Source organism: Labrus bergylta, chromosome 23 (genome assembly GCF_963930695.1).
Source record: "Labrus bergylta chromosome 23, fLabBer1.1, whole genome shotgun sequence".
NCBI lineage: Eukaryota > Metazoa > Chordata > Actinopteri > Labriformes > Labridae > Labrus > Labrus bergylta.
The window spans coordinates 4316365-4339138 of record NC_089217.1 but is presented as its reverse complement, the minus strand read 5'-3'; the positions used below and the strand labels follow the sequence as shown (position 1 = coordinate 4339138).

General features: G+C 43.0%; 2 protein-coding genes across 12 annotated transcripts in view; both read left to right on the top strand.

Annotated features, from left to right (window-relative positions):
* The window catches only part of magi2a (membrane associated guanylate kinase, WW and PDZ domain containing 2a), a 200347-nt gene extending 197209 nt beyond the window's left edge, over positions 1 to 3138 (top strand). For 6 of the 10 annotated variants that reach the window (XM_065951168.1, XM_065951167.1, XM_065951166.1 and 3 more), the window contains one exon: positions 229 to 3138. In XM_065951168.1, coding sequence (XP_065807240.1) covers positions 229 to 842 — 614 coding nt within the window. In that variant the 3' untranslated portion in view covers positions 843 to 3138. The remainder of the gene's footprint in view (positions 1 to 228) is intronic. The other 4 variants (XM_065951175.1, XM_065951171.1, XR_010665123.1 and 1 more) reach the window with 3 other exon arrangements.
* A 2880-nt stretch (positions 3139 to 6018) lies between these two features.
* The window catches only part of si:dkey-97m3.1 (fatty acyl-CoA reductase 1), a 43981-nt gene continuing 27225 nt past the window's right edge, over positions 6019 to 22774 (top strand). The window contains exon 1 of one of the 2 annotated variants that reach the window (XM_020653757.3): positions 6019 to 6234. In XM_020653757.3, coding sequence (XP_020509413.1) covers positions 6226 to 6234 — 9 coding nt within the window. In that variant the 5' untranslated portion in view covers positions 6019 to 6225. The remainder of the gene's footprint in view (positions 6235 to 22774) is intronic. The other variant, XM_020653758.3, reaches the window with a different exon arrangement.

The following is a 22774-nucleotide window of genomic DNA, read 5'->3' as shown; positions in this document are numbered from 1 at the left end:
TTGATGTTTTCAGAAAGTGGAGTTGCCCTGTGACATGTCGGGAAGTAGGTCGTAATGCAGCTCTTACATTCACTCTGATGCTTTTAGCTGGTAGAAACGGAGTGATGGCGTGTTGATTCTTTTTGTCTTGACGCTGTGTTTGGTTGTGCTGTGGCATGTGTGCAAGCTTTTTTAAGCAGCAGGTGTAAATGTGTCTTTGATTATTGACTGTGTGCGTGTGCGTTCCAGATAATGCCGCCCCATGGGATGCTCGCCCTTCAGCCTCCCCAAGCCTGTCGGAAGTAGCCCCTCCCATCGACAGCCTTTCCATGCCATCGCCTTCATCTCATCTGGCCCAGGCCCCCGACCAACCTCTGGAAGTCCCTCGAGACCTGGCGGCGGGAGACAGCAGGAAGGAGCGTCCCAAGAGCCCCCAGAAGGCCGAGCTCCCGGGTCCAGATCCGATCGGCGGCAGAGCCAAGAAAGAGGGTGGCAGGTCCACCCACAAGGGGCAAAGGGTGCAGCCTGCTCCGGAGGGGGAAGGGGGCAAAGACAGAGCTGAGAGCGGGGAGCCCAAACCTTCCAGGAGCACCAGAGGGAGGTCCAAGGAGAGGAATCCTCGCGATGACAAAGAAGCCGCTCACTCTCCCAGCGTCCAAAAGCTCCCGCACACTAACGGTAACGGGAGGGAGGACTTGGAGTCGGACAGGAGCCTCGGAGAGAGCCGACCCAACAAGAGCACCAGCAGCGGGGGCAACGTAGCTGGGAGGAAGGCCACGGTCTCTCCCGGGCCTTGGAAGATCCCCGGGTCGGACAAGCTGCCGAGCACACTGCGCACGGGGACGTCCACGCTGAGCAGATAACACCGCGGCTCCAGCAGGAAAACAAGTGAGACCACCCTCCAACTTTCTGTGCTCCTTTAAGCCTACATTGACCACTTTTTGACCCCATTTTGACCCCATTCTCCGAAAACACCAAACAGTCAAAACCAAGGGGGAGGCAGGGTGATCTGGACCACGTGTTTTTAGAGTTTTATTTATGAAACTGTACTCTAAATTATTACCAGAGAGATTCTACACCCACCACCTTAAGAACTGGAAATGAATCATCCACCTTCTTTTTAAAAAAAAAAAATATGGAAGATCAAGTAGTGTGTGTGTGTGTGCGTGTGTGTGCGTGGGTGTGCGTGCGTGCGTGCGTGCGTGCGTGCGTGCGTGCGTGCAGCATGAGGGGAAAATCATTCGGGGGTTCAAAAATTTTGAAGACTATTTTGGAATCCTCCCAAAGCAGAACTGGGTGGCAAACATGCAAATATGAACAAGTGACAGGATGCAACTGTCTGATTTTTTTTTCTACAAATATATCTTCACGGTGGAGTCTGTTCTATGAAGCGGAATGTTTAAAGGATGATTTGCCTGTTTTGTTTTTTTGTTTTTGTTCTTTGACGAGATCGAATGGAAGAAAGAGTGAAATCGGAGATGAAATCTAGTCATCAACAGAACTTTGCCTTAAGACTGTGCGGGCCTGAATCTGTCTTGAAATAATCTATCAGATGATTATAGACATAGATATATTATAATGAATATGAATATGTGGGATCATTTTGTAAATAAGATCATCTTTAAAGTGAACTCAACCTTAGTAGAGACGATCAATATTCTAATCCGTGCTGAGAGGAACAACATGGACCAGAACTTTCACCAATACAACTTCAACTTCTCTCCCCACCCCCTGTGACTGCATCACGGGGTCTCGACTGAACGGTCTATTTGTGCTAGAATCCTCCCCGAGTTTTGCCGGGGATGTCATGTCAATCAGTTTTGTCTCATTTCTGTGCTCAAAGAGGTCGGCGACAGTGGCGTCCAGAGGAGGAGCTCGCACGAGGGGCAGAGTGCCTTAGACTGACAGAGAGGTCCAAAACACTAGAAGAGGGTTTGAAACAGGCTGCTATACAACTTTCACTTTACACATATAAAGGATAAACTGTATTTTTTCATATACCAGTGAGAAAAAAGGTGAAATATATAATTTATTTCACCAGCTTACGTATGAAAATAAGTCTATTAACAGAAGCATCTTTATTTGTACAAGAGGTTCGGTTTGGGTCACGGTACTTTCTGTTACTGATTTCATAACGAGGTCTGACACTAGTGATTTGCTACTTTTGCAATCGGCTGTTGACTCGTTGAATGAAGTGAATCTCACTTGTCATTTTGCTCCTCTAACAATCTGCAGCCTGACTGAGTGATTAAATGAAGGATTTGAAAATGGAGACGTATTTTCTACACGCGGGCGGAGGAGAGGCTGCACCTGCCACAGCCACTTCCAGCTGCTGATTTGATTTGTTGGAGTTGATTCTGTCGACACTGTGTGATAATAACACGTTCATCTCCATGCCAAAGCTCCCCTTTCATTTTCATTTGTTTCATCAGACACTTTTTAGCCCCCCTCCCCCCAGACTTTGAAATAATGGGTACCAGACTACAGGTAACTAAAGAAAACTCAAATTTCATGTGGAATATAAATTATTATGTCAGAGAAGAAGACAGCTCAGCCCCGAGAACAACAAAGCAAAATAAAGCCCCAAAACATGGATTTTAGATTTCTCTGACCAGAGGTAGCAAACGCTGCCTTCATACTGCATCGTTCATGTTCATGCGCTCCTTTATTTAGTAACTTTACGTTTGGATCAGAAAAAAAAAAGTGCATATTTTTTGCTCAGCCTTTGCACAAATCACTGCTTGCCACATCTGAGCTGTCTCCATCGAGCCAAAACTGTAAGTACTTTTCTACAGAAAGCAAAAAAAAAGAAGAAAAAAAACACATCTAAAGGTTCTTATTTTATATTGTCCATTGTGTGTGTGTGTGTGTGTGTGTGTGCGTGTGTGTGTGCGTGCGTGTGTGTGTGTGCGGCACCATAAACTCGAACCCAAACGGCTCAGTATCACTGTGTATGTCCTAGCAGTGTGTAGACCCTGAACAAATATCTCTATAAATATGACTCAGTGTACTATTCATGGTCACAAAGACTCTAAGTGGAGCAACTATTTTTATGAAATGCAACACTATGGATATATTAACTTTTGCAGAAATCTTGTTTACCTGTATGATATCCTGAAAACGCTGTCAAAAATAAAAGATGAAATCATGACAGATTTATTCAGGACATGCTGCTGTGTGATTTATTACGGGCGTCTGTTTTCATTAACGGGTACGGTTCAGAAGATCTTCATGGGTTACATTTTAATCTTCAGCATTTAGAAGCAGCTTAAATAATGTACTGGTTTATTTTGAAATTTGACATTTTAAGGATTTATCAATATATTTATAAAAGACTGCGACACATCTAATGGCGTGCAAATCTTATACATTTAGAAACCGTTTGACAATAAATAAAAAGAGACATTTGGCCTAATTGCCGAGAGTTAGATGAGAAGACTGATGCCACTCAATATCTTTGTGTGGCTTTCATCTCTTGTGTTTCAAACTTCAAAAACACTTCTTCCATTCACTTCTTTCTAATTTCTTGTACTGCACTTTTGCACAGTTGTAGGGTCATTGTTTGGCCACATGGGGGCGTCTGGTAACAAGGAAATACAGAATATATTTAGATTATACTGCAAAAAGAAGTAAAACAATAAAGTCTGTACCTGCCAAAGAGGACATTAGCCTTTAATGCTCAGGACAAAAACACTCAAAGTTTTGTTTAAATTTCATGCAGGTTAGGAAGAAAGAAAATATTTTTTTATGCCTTCTGTGCACACCCTTCATGTGTCCACTAGAGGTCAGTGCAGACCAGGTGTACATTATGAAGAAACTTGGTTTCATAATTGTTGGACTTACATAAAGTTATTAGTCAGACATTTTTTCCTTTTACTGAAAATTGAAGGGATTTTGTGATTATATATGTTATACAATTACGTCACATATTTCAACCCATTTAAATTCAGTTATGACTGGTTAAATATCTGCTCATAAGTAACTGTGGAAAAAACCCTATAGGTGATTGCTTCCTAGTTTTTACATATTCCACATTATATTGAACCTCACATGAAAAATAGCTGAAATCCAGTTTGTTTTTGGTTTAATTTAAAATGTTATTTTACATTTTTGCAGCATTTAACTTGATTTATTAGTTGTAAGTGGGTCATGTAAACAGGGCTCTGTGCATCAAAGAGACGGGAAAGAGGCAACAACAGAAACCCAGGATGAGAGGTGGAGCGCTGCAGGAGCAGGTCGACCAGCTCTCCTGCAGAGGCGGCGCTGGTCCGGGCTGCCTGCTGCCTGTTTTCTCCACAGGGGCGAATCAATCCAGAGCTGTGCTGAAGTCTCCCCAGGGACAAAGGCGGGCTTAATTTAGGCCTCAACAGACTGTTCTGCTTTCTCTGAAGACACATCAAGGACATTAGAGTGCAGCATTATGAGAACAGGGGGAATGAGGAGTGATATTCTCTACATTTCTGGGCTCAGTTTGTGGGGTAAAGTCATGCTGAACAAAGTTTTATGAGTGGACAGTAATGCACAGCCCTAATGTGTCACACACCCACAATAATGTCATTGGCAGTGTGCATGACTCAGATCTTCACAGCAGTGTGTGATGGATGGCTTTACCTCCTCCGCCGACATCTCTCGTGTTGTCCCTCGCTGATTTTTCTTCATAGTTTCTCATCGATGCTGAACGTACTGCAAGTGCAGAGATAACAGAGGACAATGACTTCATCTGTCAAGAAGACACAAAACTCGTCTTGAACAGCGTATCCAATGTTGCAGGACAAGTGATCAACTCATTGGCAAAGAGAGGCCTGAGCGTGCCCAGCTTCATGCTCAGTAATCATGGATCAAATTTACAGCACTAGCAGCTTTATTTAAGAAATGCATTCAGCAGCTCTCCAGGTGAAACATCTCTTCATGTCAGCAAATAATTTCAACCTAGAATGTGGAGGGATGCCCCTGAGGTAAACAAATATTTAAGGTGCAACAAATAACGTCACACAACAAGTGTAACCTGAGAAGAAGCAAAGGGATGTACGTTTTTTGTGCTTTTTAAAAATTTTAAACAAAAACAGGATTTCCTTTTTCAGCAACATACAAGTTTTTATTTCAAAGCCAAGTTTGTAGATTTCTCTTCAGCATTCTGAAATAGTGTTTTTGGTTGCAGTGCGTTAAAATTGTGAAGAAAAACAGCTGCAGTTAACTCCATCTCCTTTGTTTTGCACTCAGGTGCTCACTGACATCTAAACATGTGTCGTCTTGTTTCAAGCGCTTTTGGAGGTGCGTAAAGATGCAATTTGATGATTATATTTTTGCAAAAAAAAAAAGGAGAACAGGGACTGTGAGTCATAGAAAGAAAAGGCTGCAAGAATCCAAATTATGACATGCACCAACTGCAGTTTTAAGAGGATGTTATAAGTGCTGTTTGGTGCCCGGTGGTGCTCCATCATTTTAATTAAGCATCAGCGTTTTCAGCCAACAAGTGCCATGCCCTGTTCTTTACGTGGGTGTCAATATAGCAAACACGATGCTTTAGCAGCACAATGAACAATAGGTCATGAAAAAGGGGATTCAATGAATCATTTAATAATACGGGATAAGTCAAGTATGGTATAGAATAATTGAGAGACTCTTAAATTACAGGCTGCCATCATTTCCTTGAGTGCAAGTTAAACTTTAGAATAAAAGCCAAGTGTTATGTAACAGAAAAAAATATATAGTCATGCTCATATTCTCTCAAGCCTTTGAATGATAAAGCTTTAAACTTTAGCATTTAGAGAGTTGAGGTGTTAACAAGCTGAAATTATAATAAATCATAAAATAAATAAATCATAAATAACAATAATAATAATAATAATAATAATAATAAATAATTGAAAAATTCAAGTTCAACGACCATCATAAACTTCCCGAATTTTTGAGAGATTTGGCGTGACGCTCCGTCCGCGTACGGCAGAACGGCGCGTACCGGCGGGACTAGGGGAGGACCCACGGGCGGAGTGACGCGCCCTGACCACTCAGGATCTCGCATTTGTTTGGCAGTCTGTCTAGCTGCAGTAGTCTTCAGACTGACAGGCAGTCGGCGGGGCCGTGCGGAGCTTTTTTTTTTTTTTCCCAGACGGTGGAAGTATCCGAGCAGCCAGAGAGCCCAGGGGCGGCCGGTGGGAGGAGGCAGAGAGTCCGCAGCTGCTGAGCCGCACACAGCCTCTTTGATACCCGCAAGAGGAAGGAGCCGCCCGCCCGCACCACCAACCCATGTCCACGGTAGGAGGATTCTCTTGTTATTACACTGTTACTTTGAAACAGCAGGGGTTTCCTTCATCTCTTATTTCAATAATGGGATTTGAGGAACAGGGGTCTGTGTTGGCACGCCGCTGCCGGAGCATCTTTCACCGGTTTTGTCGGTTGTGTGTTCGGTGGAGGCGACGGAGTGAGCTGCATCCACACGCCTCCTCCGAGATAACCCACTTGGTAAAATTCTCAGTGTGAAGGCTTTCGAATAGTTCGTGGGTCCCTGTGTAACCGGGGTGGGGTGGCGGGATGGGGTGTGGTGGGGTGGGGGGGGGGGGTGTTGGTATGTAGGCAGAAGCCGACTTTGACAGCAGGGCGGCGGGGCAGCAGGACCGCTGGAGCCGCAGCAGTCAGCGTGGAGCAACTGCGTCAAGTTAACAGCTGTTAGGTAGTACGAAACCGGAAGTGGCAACAGTGACTTTCACAAGAAATAATAATAAAATAGAGTGCCGGAAATGTTTTTAACACATGCCAGTTGCAAACATCTGTATAGTTTTCTAACAGTATAATCATGTGTTTTCTGAAGCCACTGCATTTTAATGTGGGCTTTAACTTTGAGTTGTAGGCTATAGCCTTTAACTGCGATTAGCGTTTTAGAACATTTTATGAAATGGGAAAATAGACCTTTTAAATAAGTCCTGGGACCTTATTGTCCCCTCCAACTGAATTAATCTGCCACCACTTTTAAAGCAATGGTGGAATTGTATTTGCATGTACAAGTTGTTTCACACCATGGATGTAGAAAGTAGAGGCTAAATACTTTGTGTTACTTTAAAGACTTGTCTGTATTTTCACAACAAGGCTGTTTTTTTTTTCCTTTTACGTGTACATAACCATGTGGCTAAATCTGAACTGAAGAGTTAATAATTGCAGTATAGATCTAATTTTTAAAGTTGACCGGCAACTAGATCAAATTTACATCCATGCATTTTAAACAAGCAAAAGTACAAAACATTTCTGGTCTGGTAACTTGCAGCCTATAGTAGTTTAACTACCTTTAAGTTTTAGGAATATTTGTTGGTCACCAATGTAAAATTAGATTAAGATTTGACATTTTTTTTATATCTTCTTATGTTTCGTTAACCAATGACTATCTGATAAAATAATTATCATTTTGAGCTACTTACATCAAATGAAACTTTCTTTTCATGTTCTTTCATTTTTTTTTTTAAACATTTACTTTGAAAACTTTCAACAGAAGTTCCTCTTGAACAAAGTTTCTGTCTTGACGATCAAATGTGATCTCTGAAACATTCCTGTTATGACATTGTTTTTTGGTCATTAGAGTTCAGAATTACATTTAATCCTCAAACAAAGGAGCCAAAAGTGTGAAGAGGAAAGTCTCAACAGATCTTCCTGTTGTTTCACGTTGTGTGTGTGTGTGTGTGTGTGTGTGTGTGTGTGTGTGTGTGTGTGTGTGTGTGTGTGTGTGTGTGTGTGTGTGTGTGTGTGTGTGTGTGTGTGTGTGTGTGTGTGTGTGTGTGTGTGTGTGTGTGTGTGTGTGTGTGTGTGTGTGTGCTTGTGGTTTGCCATGTGGAGGCGAACAGTTTGAATCACCTCCTTCCTGATGAGGTCTTTCTCAGAGGTCTGACTGAGAGCACAGGAAAGCCTCTCTTGATCCTTCACTTCACTCTGTTCCTTTGTTAATCAACATGAACATTTTCTAACAGAGCCCAGAAATGAAATGATGAGCATGTGATTTATGATGCTGATTGCTTGGAATATTTATTGTTTATCATTTAAAAACAGAAGAGAAAGTGAACTCCTCCCATTAAGTGTCTTACATCACACACGACTTACCGTGCCTGCTTTGTGGTCACCTGCGTCTCCAACCAGCTGCTCCACCCGTTCTACATGAATAGTGATCATAGCTGATGGACTGTTGTTGCCAAACCTCTTTCACACTTTCTTTATTTACAGATAAGGGTGTAGCTACCTAATACTTCTGTCTTCTTCCTCTTTAGTTTCTTATTTTAGGTTCCTTTCTTAAAACGTTTCTTGCCTTTATTTTAGAGAGAGGACGGTGGATAGAGTCAGAAACCTGGGAGAGAGAGAGAGAGAGAGAGAGAGAGAGAGAGAGAGAGAGAGGGGAATGAAATGTGGGAAAGGAGCCACAGGCCGGACCCGTACCCGGACCCGAACCCGAACCCGGGCCGCCCTCTTGGAGGACTTTTAGGCCTTTGTCCATGGGGCCCTCACACTACTACGTACTATCGCTCTAATTGGGTTATTTGTAAAGATGCCAAACTGTTGCATCACACCCCTGCTATGTGGCATGTTCACACATTATCCAAACACAGCATCTCTCTAATTTATAGAAAACTAGATAATAAGCCACAAGTACATCATATGGTGCAAACAGGGAGCAGATTCCCCTTCAAAAGGTGTTGTGATGTGTGATCACAAATTTAGCTCGGCGCTATCTGAGCTGTGAGCGGCCCGAGTGAGCGGAGTGTCTTGAGCTGATTTCTAAATGGGGATCATGCATGGAGCTCTAATTATCGTCACGAGATGACCTATATTTAGTTCTCAGATTGGCGTTAGGTGTGTGTGCACGCGTGGTCCTGAATGTGTGTGTGTGCTTACTTCTATATTTATAACTGCAGGATTGATGCAGGGGAGTGTTTAACCCTCTACACGGCTGTTTGTGCGGCTTTTGGAATTTCACGTTTTGTTGTTTTTACTTTGAAAAAGTCTGTTTTGATGAGGTCAAAGTCCAAATTGTTGATGGTGAGGTGATTCAGAAAGTCCATATTTTGGTCTTCCAGGTTCATGATGACCTGCATTGATCTCTTTCTTTCCTTCTCCCTCCTCATCCTCTCTCTTTCTCTGCTCTCCATTTGTTTTTTTCTATCAACCGTATCTCAACACATCTGCTCCCTTCCTTCTCTCGTCTCCTGTTGCAGGTCTTCATGAATCTTTAAATGCAGCGTCTGAGTGTGTTTGTGCTCTCTTAAAATCAACCTTTCTAGCATAGTGTTCTTCTGCGAGTGAGTGAGTGAGTGCAGATGCATGATGGGAGAGCAGCGTGGGAGCCGTTTCCTCCTTGTCTACAGTTTGAGGAGGCTGAGAGGTCGGGGTTGGTTTGGGTGGGGGGGGCTCTACAAGGATGTAAATCTCCTTTATTTTGGCGGGGTTGTCAGTCATTGTGAGCGTGTGGAGGAGGGGGAGAGAGCGAAACTGAGCACCGCCACCTTTAGTCTATATTTCCAAACGAGTTTAACTGCAAATGAAAACTCCAATAGACCCACTTCTGTTGGACATGTGAAGAATTACAGTAAATCCTCCTTCAGGGGAATTCCTCACATTCCCTGAACGTTCATCAATCAAAAGAGGAATGCAGCTGGTCGACTGTCTCAATCGAAGGAATTCATCTTTGTCGGGCATTCTTTACATTTCACATAAACATGTTCTCGAAAAACACCTGAGGCCTGAAAGTGTCTGTGACATTAAAGCTCACGGATCAACGCTTTCATTGAGATGCTAGAAATGCGAACTAACCTGTAGCAACAATGTACAGTAGAAGGTTAAATGCGCATAAAGCAGATTTCAAGATGACAGACTCATGAAACGATCAGTTATTCCATTGTGCAGGTAAACGAGCTAAAAGTCAAACACACAGTGTGTGATTTGTCTTTCAGGCCGGGCTGTGTCGTATCTCTGTCCCTGTACCGGTGCACGGCTCTTTCTCCTGGGAGGATCCGGTTTGAATCAGCACTTGGCTGCTGATGTTGAGGATAAATGAGCGGGAGAAAGAGGCCAGGGCCACGAGAGGGAGGGAGGAGGGAGGGGGGGGGGGAGGCTGTAGATCACCTCGAGGACGAGGAGGTTGTCCCTTTTTCTTTCTGTTTCAGACAGAAGTGGTCTTTTCCTCTACATGTTTATCGACCCTCTGTCAGATGTGAAGCCTGTTTTGTGTTTCCTTTGGCGGCTGCTTTTCACTCCAAATGAATAGAATCCCAAAGTCCAATCATTTTCCTTTTTTACAAACTTTAACGCACAACTTGTATCCTGCTTTGTTTCACCCTGAACCTGAATGAAGAAATTCCTCACCTTAGTGTTGTTGTACTCAAAATCGGACTTGGACTCCAGAAAGTCCTCGAGACCATCTTTTTTTAAAGATGTATTTTTGGGCTTTTCATGCCTTTAATGCAGAGAGAGGACAGTGGCGAGGATTCACAGGCGCTTTATGTCAGCGAGTCACACCGTTTTGTGATGGATGGAGCCGATGACCACTGGATAGAGCCGGGCTTCCTGGACCTAAGAGCACTCTGTGTCTTATGTAACATGTAGATCATAGATGACAATGACTCTCATCAAAGTAAAAACTAACTACTTGACCAGAGCAGCAAATATTATCCTAAATTAGTCTATAGAACTACACTTATCTACTTTTACAGTTTAAGTCTGGACAGTCTAAGTGAATGTTTCACAGTAAAACAAGCCAGCAGTTGTTGCATAATCCCTTCCTCAGTTACAGTAATCTGTCAGCGAGGGCGTGGCTGCATCTTTGGAAACATGACGCTGCAGGTGGTGCAGAGATCCATCCAAGAAATTTATGCAACTGGGCCTGTATGAGACGTGGTTTAAGGGCTGTGATTGTGTTCTCACAGGTCCTAACACACCTTTACTCACAAGGGCTTTACTGTATATGAGACGTGATTCACCTGTTGTGTAAGTGACGACCCAGGGGTGAGCGGTAAGGTCGTCCTGGGCTGATGAAACTTCAACAAGAGAAGAAGAAGAAACAAGTGTATTTGCACAAAGATGGGAGTGGTGTAAATTATACGCTCCAAGGCGTTTTCTTACACAATGTCACAGAGGTGTGTGTGTGTGTGTGTGTGTGTGTGTGTGTGTGTGTGTGTGTGTGTGTGTGTGTGTGTGTGTGTGTGTGTGTGTGTGTGTGTGTGTGTGTGTGTGTGTGTGTGTGTGTGTGTGTGTGTGTGTGTGTGTGTGTGTGTGTGTGTGTGTGTGTGTGTGTGTGTGTAAAAGCACTCAATGACTAAAAAATCAAACAGTTACAGTTCCTCTTTCTCTTTTTCTTTTTTAATAAAGTCCATAGATTGAAACAGAGTCCATAAATCGGCCGAGCTGTTTGATGCTTCCTCTTCACTGTAGCGTAACCGGAGGTTCAAATGTTCCTCAGAAGCTTTTTTGACATCCGCTCACTGGAGCTAATCGTTGCTAATGGATCGCACCTTTTAGAAGAATTGATGTCGTTGTTTACTCGCCATTGATCAGGTGTCAATATGTATTGACTCTTCGTCAGGACATTATCCTCCTCACTGAGAGATCAGCCGGCCTGCTCACCTGGGATTTATTTACTGCACTTCTTCTAACTGCTGTTTGAAATGTGGGACTGAAGGAATGATGGTCCTCACCTTTGATCGTAGGAAGAGGTCAAGATTAAAAGAGGTAGTGCTGATCTAAGGCCGAGATTTTGGTGAGATTTTCAAGACTTTATATTTGATATTGTGACCATGAGTAAAATGAATTCCATCTATGGTAATTAAATGGGCTTCAGTTACTACATTATTTTAGTTAAGTTCTCATTTAGAGCTGGTGGAAGGGAGATTTCTTTCAGTTTGCTTTAGCACTGTACGGTTCAACTGACTGACGGGACTGCTTGAGGCTACTCTTCCTGTTAATTGCTTCTGGAGGTTAGATGTTGACTTTTTTCTGTCAAACTGGTTCTGTTCCACAATGAACTCAGGACTTTAACCTGTTAAAGGAGAAGCCTCTAGGGCTCATCTGGACTGATGTTTGCTTTAGACCATATAAGGGACGTCTGTGGTCGCCGGTTGAACCTCTCTGATTGTGTCTGAAGCATTTTGGATGAACGCCTACTAGCCTCCTCCATGGACAGCATGGCCGTCAGCCAAGCTAACGCATAAACTCCTCTTCCTACTTTACAGTCTTCGCCCGAACGTAAATACCCCTCAGTGTATATCCTGTCACGTTCCTGCTGATTAGTCGAACAGGAGCGAGAGAGCCGGAGCACATTGTGATTGCATCCTCCACACGTGCAACACAATACATCACAGCATTGTCCAGAGGAGATCAAGACGGCTACTCCCAGGGAGGGAGGCTTTAAAGGTAACCATGAGACAGTTTGTCAAAGAAAGAATGAGGGTGGATCAAAGACAGTAAATATTCCTGTTTGTTGGGTTTTAAATAAAGGCCTTTACTGGCTGGTATTGATTGTATGTCTTTTTTATTCTCCCTGAGTAGTTACTGTGCTAATAAAAGCCATCACATTTCATTTGAGCTTGTTGGAGTGTAACCAGACTGACAAATCTTTGTGTCTGTCTTATGTCATTGTAAATAGAATATTCTAACTTTGACATTAAGTGATTAAAAATACCAAGTTGCTGTATTTTAAATGAATTTTATCCACTATCATAAGACTCCTACCCTCCCTCTTTTTACTGCTAATTCCAAAGTCTGTAAGTAATTTTTTGAAGTGAAGCTTCACAGCATCTCGACTCTTGAGGAGCCGCCTTGTTGATCCTTTAAAAAGATTACTTTACATCAGCGACTGGTGCAGGAACATTTGGCCCTAAGTGGCCCCTCCGAGACCTCGTCCTCTCTCCAATCCCAGGAAGAGAGCATCCTTTTCTTTTAATCTCTCCGCCTAGCCTTGTACCCAGCAGACAGCTAAAGCTGATTGCATCCTCTTTTCCCTGAACCGCAAAACACACACACAGATACACGCTCCAGCATCAGCACCAGCCCTGCCGGCCTACCGACCCACATTTATTTGTCTTACGTTGACAGAATTTGGGCCGGGCACTTTAGTGTTCTCTTAATGGTTGCGGTTTTGGGAGGCTGTACTTCCTTGTGTCATATTTCCACTAACATAAATATGATTTGGTGTACAGTGATGGATCAGGCTGCCTCGATTTAACAAAATGTGTTGGTAGCATTTGAAACAATTGATTTGTATGCCTTTTGTGTGTCAAACATCATTATTGTGTTTTCCTTCTTAGTGCAAAGTTGCATGATGGATGGATGGATGGATGGTTTGATGGATGGATGGATGGATGATGGATGGATGGTTTGATGGATGGTTTGATGGATGGTTTGATGGATGGATGTATGTATGGTTTGATGTATGTATGGTTTGATGGATGGATGGTTTGATGGATGGATGGTTGATGGATGGTTTGATGGATGTATGGTTTGATGGATGGATGGTTGATGGATGGATGGTTGATGTATGGTTTGATGGATGGATGGATGGTTTGATGGATGGTTTGATGGATGGATGGATGGTTTGATGGATGGTTTGATGGATGGTTTGATGGATGGATGGTTTGATGGATGGTTTGATGGATGTATGGTTTGATGGATGGATGGTTGATGGATGGATGGATGGTTTGATGGATGGTTTGATGGATGGATGGTTTGATGGATGGATGGTTTGATGGATGGTTTGATGGATGGATGGTTTGATGGATGGTTTGATGGATGGATGGTTTGATGGATGTATGGATGGTTTGATGGATGGTTTGATGGATGGATGGTTTGATGGATGGATGTATGTATGGTTTGATGGATGGTTGGATGGATGGATGGTTTGATGGATGTTTTGATGGATGGATGTATGTATGGTTTGTTGGATGGATGGATGGTTTGATGGATGGATGTATGTATGGTTTGATGGATGGATGGATGGATGGTTTGATGGATGGATGGATGGATGGTTGGATGGATGGATGATTGGATGGATGTATGGATGGATGTATGGTTGGCTGGATGGATGGATGGATGGATAAGACACTCAAACCAATTGACACCAGAGCTCCCCTGTCATTAATTATAAACCAGCGATGGAGTACGTTCACTACTCTTGCTGTTGTGTCTTTGCTGTAATCTATCTTTAAAGCGGATGCCTGATTAAATGACCCGGTCACAGATATTGGTTTCAGTGCATGTGAGCCGGTTGTACAACATGAAGAACACAGGGATTAAGTGGAGAGTGTCCTCGGTTACCCTTTTCATGCTGGGCGAGTGGCTGTTAGAGTCTATGGTAACAAAGGCATTTATCATAGATATTGTGTACATATCCTGATACTGTAAAGTAAATCTTGATCAAAAGTACGTCAAAGAAAAGATCTTTAGTAGGGATGTTCCTAACTGACTAATATCCTTAAAATTTGAACTTGAAATTTAAATTGAGTGTAAGTTTGACGGTAAGAAAACACTCAGAAATCAGTCAAAACAGTCACATTATGATGTTATTATACATACCAAACTGTGTCCCATGTGTCATGATTTGTATCATATCATTTTGTGAGGTCCCTGCCAATAGCCAGCCCTATTTTCAAACCGCAGCATTAGATCCAGCTCTTACCTCTGGTAGCTATTTTGGTTACACGGCTCATATTCTCATAGGGGTAGATGGGCAGATGCCAATTGTAGAAAAAAAAAACCTATTTAAAATGAACTTAATTAATTGTACAATGGTTAATTCATCCAGGATAAATTATCAGCCAGCCCCAGAGACAACTTGTCACATGGAGCATTGAAGGCTGCTTTGAGGAAGCGCCCGCTGAGCCTCAGTGATATCCTGAGCCAGGCTACGGTCCACATTTAGGAAAATGAGCCGACAGGGTAAGTAACAAGGCAGCTGTGCCCCCCCCCCCCCGCCTGGTCTTTTTCTGCTTCCGTGATAATGGGAGCAAACTGCCTCAGCACTTCAGGCCTCTGTAGCCAGAGGGTTGGGTGGATAGTTTACCCCGTTAGTTAAAGTTAAAAACAAACATCTCACAGGTGAAAAATGGAAGGGTTTTGTAGCTCAATGATTGCGGTCGCCATCTTGGAAATCATGTCTACAAACAAACTTTCAGTCATATTTAGAACAGGCAAAGAGGTGGAACTGAGGCGGGCTGAAAACCTCCTGGCTACACTAGACCCACCTGTCAGTCAACACCACCATGCCCCTAAACATTTAGCCTTAATATAATCAAAACATGTGAAAATATCACCCTCATAAACGTACCAATAAAACATGAACCATTGACACCAAATTAGTTTTTGAACCAGGCTGTAACAAAGTTTATTTTTGCTGTCAAACTAAACATTTTAAATTGGGTGTAAATCAGACTTTCTGTCTATTGGAGCAAGCTTCAAGTGGACACTCTAGGAACTGCAGTTTCTTTGCACTTGGTTTCACATTTAAACACTGCAGGTTGCCGCTCTGGTCTAACACTGCCTCATACACTGACCCTTTCACAATAAAAGCTGAATGGCTTCCTCTGTAGTGAGACGCACACAAAGAATGCGAGGAGCTTGAAGCATGAATCATCTCTTTTTGCTCCACCGCTAACAGGCGAGGCGATGTTAGTGGAGCATTGACTTCTGGTGAAGCCTTTTACAGAATCTTGTGCAAGTTATGGCTTGACTGGTTCTGGATTTTAGAAGATACTGTTGGAGTTTTCAACTCTCACGTATTGCTGAGGTCTTCTTTTACATCAAGCAGACAAAGACTGTTCTGTTGTTCTTTGGTTTTCTGATCCTGTTGCATTCAGTCCTTTTACCCAAAAACATCCACTTTCTATAAAAAAAAGTCTTTGTGTTACCAATTCTTCTGATTTAACTTGTTATCCAATCAGTATGTCATATTGTCTGACTGCTGTTTTCATGATAACGTCCCCTTTAATGCCTTGATGCGCCTGGAATTCATCATCATTGTCTCAGTTGTGGATCTTCAGAGCTTGAATCATTTAACCTCTAAAGTTTTATCATTTGATTAAGTGGATGATATTTGTACTTTAAGAGACAACCAAGCCTTTTTTATTTATTTAGTAAGAACTTTCTGGGGGGGAAGATGATTGAAATGATTTGCATCTGATTGTAAAATGTAACTGCACACACCTTCCCTCTTTAATTGGAGCCTTCTGGAAGCCATTCAGAAACATATGAACGCTAATAAGTCAAGTTAAACTTTATTTAACAAGTCATAAAACACAATTAGCTTGACATTAAGTGATAAAAGAAACAATAATACGTCAAATTGCAACAAGAGAGAGAGAGAGAGCTTCTCTGTCATTTAAACGCTGAATACTTGACACAGTTTTGAACTCGTCTCACTCTTACACTCTTCTTTTTTTGGTCTGTAGATTTACAGTAAGTTGAAAACTCTCATAGAGACTTCCAGACTGCTTCTTGATCCCATTACGAGGTCAGCAGTGTTGTTCCGTTACTCGAAAGCGACGCCTGGGATTCTAACCATGATGTCCACAGAGCGGGTTTGCGACCTCTTGGCCCGGGCCACAGCCGCCTGGGGGAGGACGATGCCAGTCTGGCTCTGAGCCAGGCTGTAAGCTGACACCACAACACTGAGAGACTGTGTCACTCACAGGCGGCTGCTGTGATTACAGAATCCCTCGCTCCAACCATCAGACATAACGTACAATGTAATGATACACATGTGAACACACACACACACACACACACACACACACACACACACACACACACACACACACACACACAGGCTGAGTCTCCGGTGGCCAGATATCTGATAGTGAGCGACGACCTCCGTGTGTAGATCCCAAACTGGCTCGTGGTTTTAAAGAAACGGAGATTACATTAAAGAGCCACTGCTTAAATCCTTTAAGTCCACAGCTAATTAATCATAATTAAATAAGTCTTTAGCTGCCTCAGTGGAAAAGAGCAATCCTCGAAAAGTGGAAAAGAAGACCTGCTGGTTTTTTTGTGTCGTTATTCAATCTTGGATCAAGCGGCCTTTTGTAAAAGTGTTGTGTAATTAGAAGTGTCTCTGTAAGGTGCAGTGTCACATCCTCATACAGCGGAGCGGTGACAGTTAAACCGAGGACGCTGGATTAGATGTAATGCTTTTTCAAGCCACGTAACTGGTTTCTGTTTACTCAAGAAGATTTAGCTTAGACATTCACTAAACCTTTTATTTTGAAGTGCTTTGTTGATCCACGGCCAAACTCCTTTCTTGAACAATTATCCTCCAATTTTTTATTTTGAGAGTTTAGTTTGAGATATGAAAGAGTTTGAATATTGTCATTTTTAAACATGTTTTTAAGAATATTAAAAAAACCTGGCAAATTGTGAGAAATTCATCTATCGTGTGTTTTAAGCTCCAGTTGCTATAGCATGTTCGGCTAACAGGCTTAGTCACTCCAGGAGTAAATAAGATTTATTCTAAAGGGTCAAGGAGCACATCGTTCTTTAAATGTATTTGTGAGTTCACAGGTTAAGTGCAGTCTCATTCACATTTAACACAGCGTCTGTGTAACATGTCTCAGCTTTACATGCTCTCCTGCTTTTATCCTGTCACATATCGTCCACATGCAGGATCTGTTTGTTCCTTTCTGTTGTGCTCAGGAAAATGGAGTCAAAAGTTGCTGGTTTTTTCCAGAAGCTTGTACATCTCAATAATCTAATTTCATGATTAAGTCACTACTCCACCCTCTTTCCCTCCCTTTGGGTAAAACTGAACCCAGATGTGCTCATTTCCTCTTGACTTGAGATTAATACAGAGACAAGAAGCAGGAAATGTCTCCAACAGATCAGACTGAGAGAAGACTGTCGTTTGTCAAAAAGATGTGGATGTTATATCATCATCTTTGCTGAATAAAACTCAGATGAGTCTTCTGTGTCTTCTGTTTGAAGGGTAAACATACACTCATTGTATATAAGGCTTAGACAAGCTAAAACTGTAAAGACCTACAACTTAGAACTACACCTGAACGCATCCTGTGTGACTCATAAGCTGCTGCTCTGCTAACATGCTATGGACCCTTTTTGTGTTTTCCAGGGTGAGCTCCGACTTATTCGGCCCCTGAAACCCTCGAGTGTCCTGGCTGGACTTTACCAGTCGGACTTCGTCTTTTCAGAGCTGTCCATGTTGGCACCGTGATGTTAAACCCGACCGCCTGCAGTGGGAGCAAACTAAGCTTTCTAGGGATTTTACAACGTTGGCACTGTGTTATTGAGTGAAAGGCGACTGGCTTTTTTGTGTGTGTGTTGCCTTGCACTGGCATTCAAGTTGACTAATGCTCCCTTAATTATTGGCTGCATTTTTGCTTGTTCTATTTTTCCCACACTCCCTCCCTCGCCTGCCTCTGTCTGGCTTTTGTCCTCGTGTAATGGTTTTTAGCCAGCGTGCAGCTGTAGAGCTCGGCTCTTGCCTACGTCTCCAGCAGCACTCAGCTGACCCACTAATAGAAGGGTTTGTGTGTGAGGGAAAAAGCTGGAGGCAGCAGAAGGAGTGCTGCAGAGCTGCAGCTTAAAACAACCGAGGACCTCCTGGGGAGAAAACGCTTTGAGGGGAAAACACAGAAAAAGCTCCAGTGAGAGGGAAAAGTCAACACAGAGTGCAGCAGCATTAGTGCAGCAGTGAATCTCCGCAGCTGAGCACCTTCAAACTTTATTTTAGAAATGACCCCCGGTGACTTTGCACTCTGTGTGGTACTTAGTCAAGATAGCATCCTGACTTGAGACGCAGCTCCCTTAAGGTTTTGGAGCTCGCCCTTGAGTCTTAACACAGACTCAGAGAAGATGTTGTCAAGGTTAATGCTGACATATACGTTGGCTTGTCTTTTTTTACTCTTCGTATGATTGATGAGGACAGCAGACTTCAGAGACCGGATCCTGTACTGTGACTCTGATGTGTCCCTGAATGTTGTTTGCTCTTCCTGATGTCTCAAGTCTTCAGGGTCTAACTCACTGCTTCCATTACTTATTTTGTTCACATTTGTTTCTCATTGAACTTTTTTTAAAGTCCTTTAAGAAAGATTTTTTTTTTTTTCTTTGAGAGGAGCCGGGCCGAGTCAGCACACGCTTACAAAGTGAAAAACATTAAAGAATAGTGGAAATCAGAAACGGAAAGCACAACGATGATCATCAGATCTATAAATAGATACAGTTGATACATGCACCGCTGCATATTTCTGAATAACAGTGTTATCCTTTACAAAACTGAAAATCAACACTGGCAACTCAGTTTTGTAGCAGTGCAGCACTTATTTGAAAACTAAATTTAAAAAACCAACATTATAAATTACAGTTATTTGCATGTATTCCAAAACAAAATGAAAACATTGTTCATGTCTACTTTAAAAAAACGGTTTTTAGAGGGGTGTCGATGGCCTAGTGGTTGGGTCGCGCTCCCATGTGCGGAGGCTGCTGTTCTCCAGGCGGCAGGCCCGGGTTCAGGTCCGGCCTTTTTCCCGCATGTTGTTCCCCAATCTCTCAGGTTGCCTGCTCTGTCCTCGGTCCTGTCAAATGAATGCATTAAGGCGTCTGATCCAACCTTCACAACAGGGTCCTAAGTCTCTGACTAGACTCTTCTCCTCTGTCGCCCCCCGGTGGTGGAATGAACTTTCAAACTCCATTCGATCTGCAGAGTCCCTCTGCACCTTCAAGAAAAAGCTAAAGACCCAGCTCTTTCATGAATACCTACTAACTTAATGATGATGGTCTCCATATTATTGATGATGATGATGGTAATGACGATGGTTTTTGTTTGATAATGACGACTTATAAGATGGTTTCTATACTGATTAGAGCTCTCAAGAACTGCCCTCAATGTTGTGCTTTGCCTCTGGTCACTTCCTGTCAGCACCTGTGTGTCCAATCAGACTCAAAGCTGATCGTTTGCTCTTACTCACATTGTTCCCTTTTTTCTAGATCCTTCCTTGTGTTGTTCTTACTCTCTGATGTACGTCTCTTTGGATGAAAGCGTCTGCTAAGTGATTTTTAAATGCAAAATAGTTTAATTTTAAACTTTTCTCAATGTAAAGATCTGAAAACTTCATCCATCACTTCCTGATTCTTATTATAGACGACCATCTAAACCCAGTAAACACTCTGGTGACTCTGCTCAGAGACAAAGGTACTGGACTGGTTCCCAGTTCAGCTCGTGTTCCCTGCAGCAGGAGGAGGAGACTGGACATCATCAGCTGAATGACAGGGAGAGCGGGGAGAGACGAAGGAGGCGGGGCCCGTCTAACCTTTAGAAGAATGCAGAAGTGTGTGTACGTAGACGTGTGTGTTTTGAGAGTCATGTGTCTGGGATGCGGCGTCCATTCCAACACTCGTCAAGCTGCAGGAACATTTCCATTGTCGGACGCTAATCCGTAGTGACTTTCAGCCCCTCTGCCCTTGTCCTCATGTCCACGGGGGATCTGTGTGGAGCCCAAAGCAGGAATGTTGGGGGGGGGGGGGGGGGGGGGGGGGCCTCAACTGAAGACCTTGACCAACCTTTTTACTCTGCTGTGTGTGTGTGTGTGCCTACAGAGAAGCTAGCCTGCGGGTATTACCTTATGTCTGAGCTATAGTTGCAGAAAAGCCGGGATCTGTCACGGTTGGTGTTGATATAAAACTCTGCAGACTTCCAGCTTGGCGTCTGTGCCGGAAAAACACACGTCTACTTTTTTTTCTGTGTGTACTTCAATATTGCATGCACAGACGGCGCAAAGCGAGTAAACACAAGATTGTTTTGTTATCTGGGCCACGTTTGGCTCAGGAGGATTTTGGGTTTCTGACTTTGGGCAGACGTGGGAAGCAGGCAGCCCAGGAGAGAGGATGAAAGAAGCAGCAGGGGAAGGGAAAAAGAAAATCTTGTGTACAAATCACAGCTTCAACTGAATCACTGAAAAGTGCTGATCTGGCTTCTGACTTGGCTAAACGTTCAGCTAGTGGAGCCAAGTGCAGAATTTTACAAGTAGTCATCCCGTCAGCCCTTTTTCTTTTCTTTTTTTTACGAGTTATAGCTATTTCCTGCTACTGTGATTGGTGGGAGAGAAAGGAAAAAGCAAAACCCATGATCCAGTCTATAAGAGGCCTGATGCAGCGTTATCATGGTTACACACAAATGAACAGCGACTTTGGCAGCATTGGGCGTATAGCGTGGGTGTGAACTTTCAGCCCACACATCCAACATGGCGCTTTGATCAGAAACACACAGGCGCACTGTAAACACAGCTGAAGTCTCAGGACGGCTCGGATGGCTGTATCAGTTTACTGTCCAAAGAGAACAAAAGTCAAAGAGGGTAAATGTTTAGCCCAATGCTACTTAAAAACTGCAATAAAAATCCACAATCATCTGCTTTTCATGTGTGGTTAAACAGATAGTAACAGGATAGCTGTGCTGCTTCTAAACAACTGCAGATATCACTGTGTGTGCGTTTTTATAGTCTCAAACCAGTGTGTGTGTGTGTGTGTGTGTGTGTGTGTGTGTGTGTGTGTGTGTTAAAAGTTAAAATTTAGCCTTTTGTTGTATAAAGGTGGACGAGGTGGACCCACGTATATATAATGGTATTTATAAGGATAGGTCACTGTTTTTAAGACGGGAATGTTTGCATTTGTTTGTAGCACATTCATTGTAGACAGTCATGACTCACAGAGTTATTTTCAGAGGATATACTTGATTTCTATTATATTTAAGTGTGAAAAATTGCATAGAAAGCCTTTAAAGAGGACATATTATGAAAAATAATCCTTTGTTTGTGGTCTGCCTAAGTCTCACAACAACACAGAGAAAAATGCTCTGTTTCAAATTTGCTCTCCTTGTGACATCACAGTGGGATTCTGGCAAAAAAAAGAAATTACCCTCCCCTCCCCTGATATCTCCACTCATGGACTCCACCTCCAGCCTAGAGTAAAACTTTTGCACAGGTCGGCCAGTTTCTCTACGGTGATGTGTACTACATAAGTGGAAAAGTTAGATGCACCGATATCTGACCCATCAGGCCGAGCAGCGTGCACTAACCGTACAGATGAGCAGTATCTGATCGGGCTGAGTATCACAGTCCACATCAGCCTCTTTCTGGTGTCTTTGTCACGATCAGGACTCTGCAGGACTCTGGCTCTCTGCCACTGCTAAAACAGCAAACAGCAGCTCCATGATTCACTGTATTGAGTCGCACACAGTCCATTACTCCAGCGCCATTAGAGCTGCAATTGATTCAATTAGGCTGCCGTAGAATGAGGGCAAGTTGACTTGTAGAAACTAGTCGAAAACCCACCTGAAGAACAACACAGGGAGCAAGACGGGGTCGTGTTATCTCAGGTGAATCAGTGTGTGTGTGTGTGTGTGTGTGTGTGTGTGTGTGTGTGTGTGTGTGTGTGTGAGTGAGCAGGTGTGTGTGTGAGCAGGTGTGTGTGTGAGCAGGTGTGTGTGTGAGCAGGTGTGTGTGTGAGTGGGTTTAAACTGTTGTGTAAATGTTGTGGCTTCCAGCTAACACACACACACACACACACACACACACACACACACACACACACACACACACACACACACAAAGGCTGATGTCAAACTACCCTGAACATTGCCCTCTTTTTATATTATTTGTCTCATTTGCATACTAGTTTCATGTTTCTTCTGTCATTTTGAAGGTCAGAACTGAGATGAGCTTTTTACACTTTTATTAAATCAAATATATTAAATTAACTTCTGTTAATTCAGGCAAAACTTTGCTCTTCATCTTCTGTGAACCTGTCTTAACATTTGGCTTCTTCTTGCACCGCC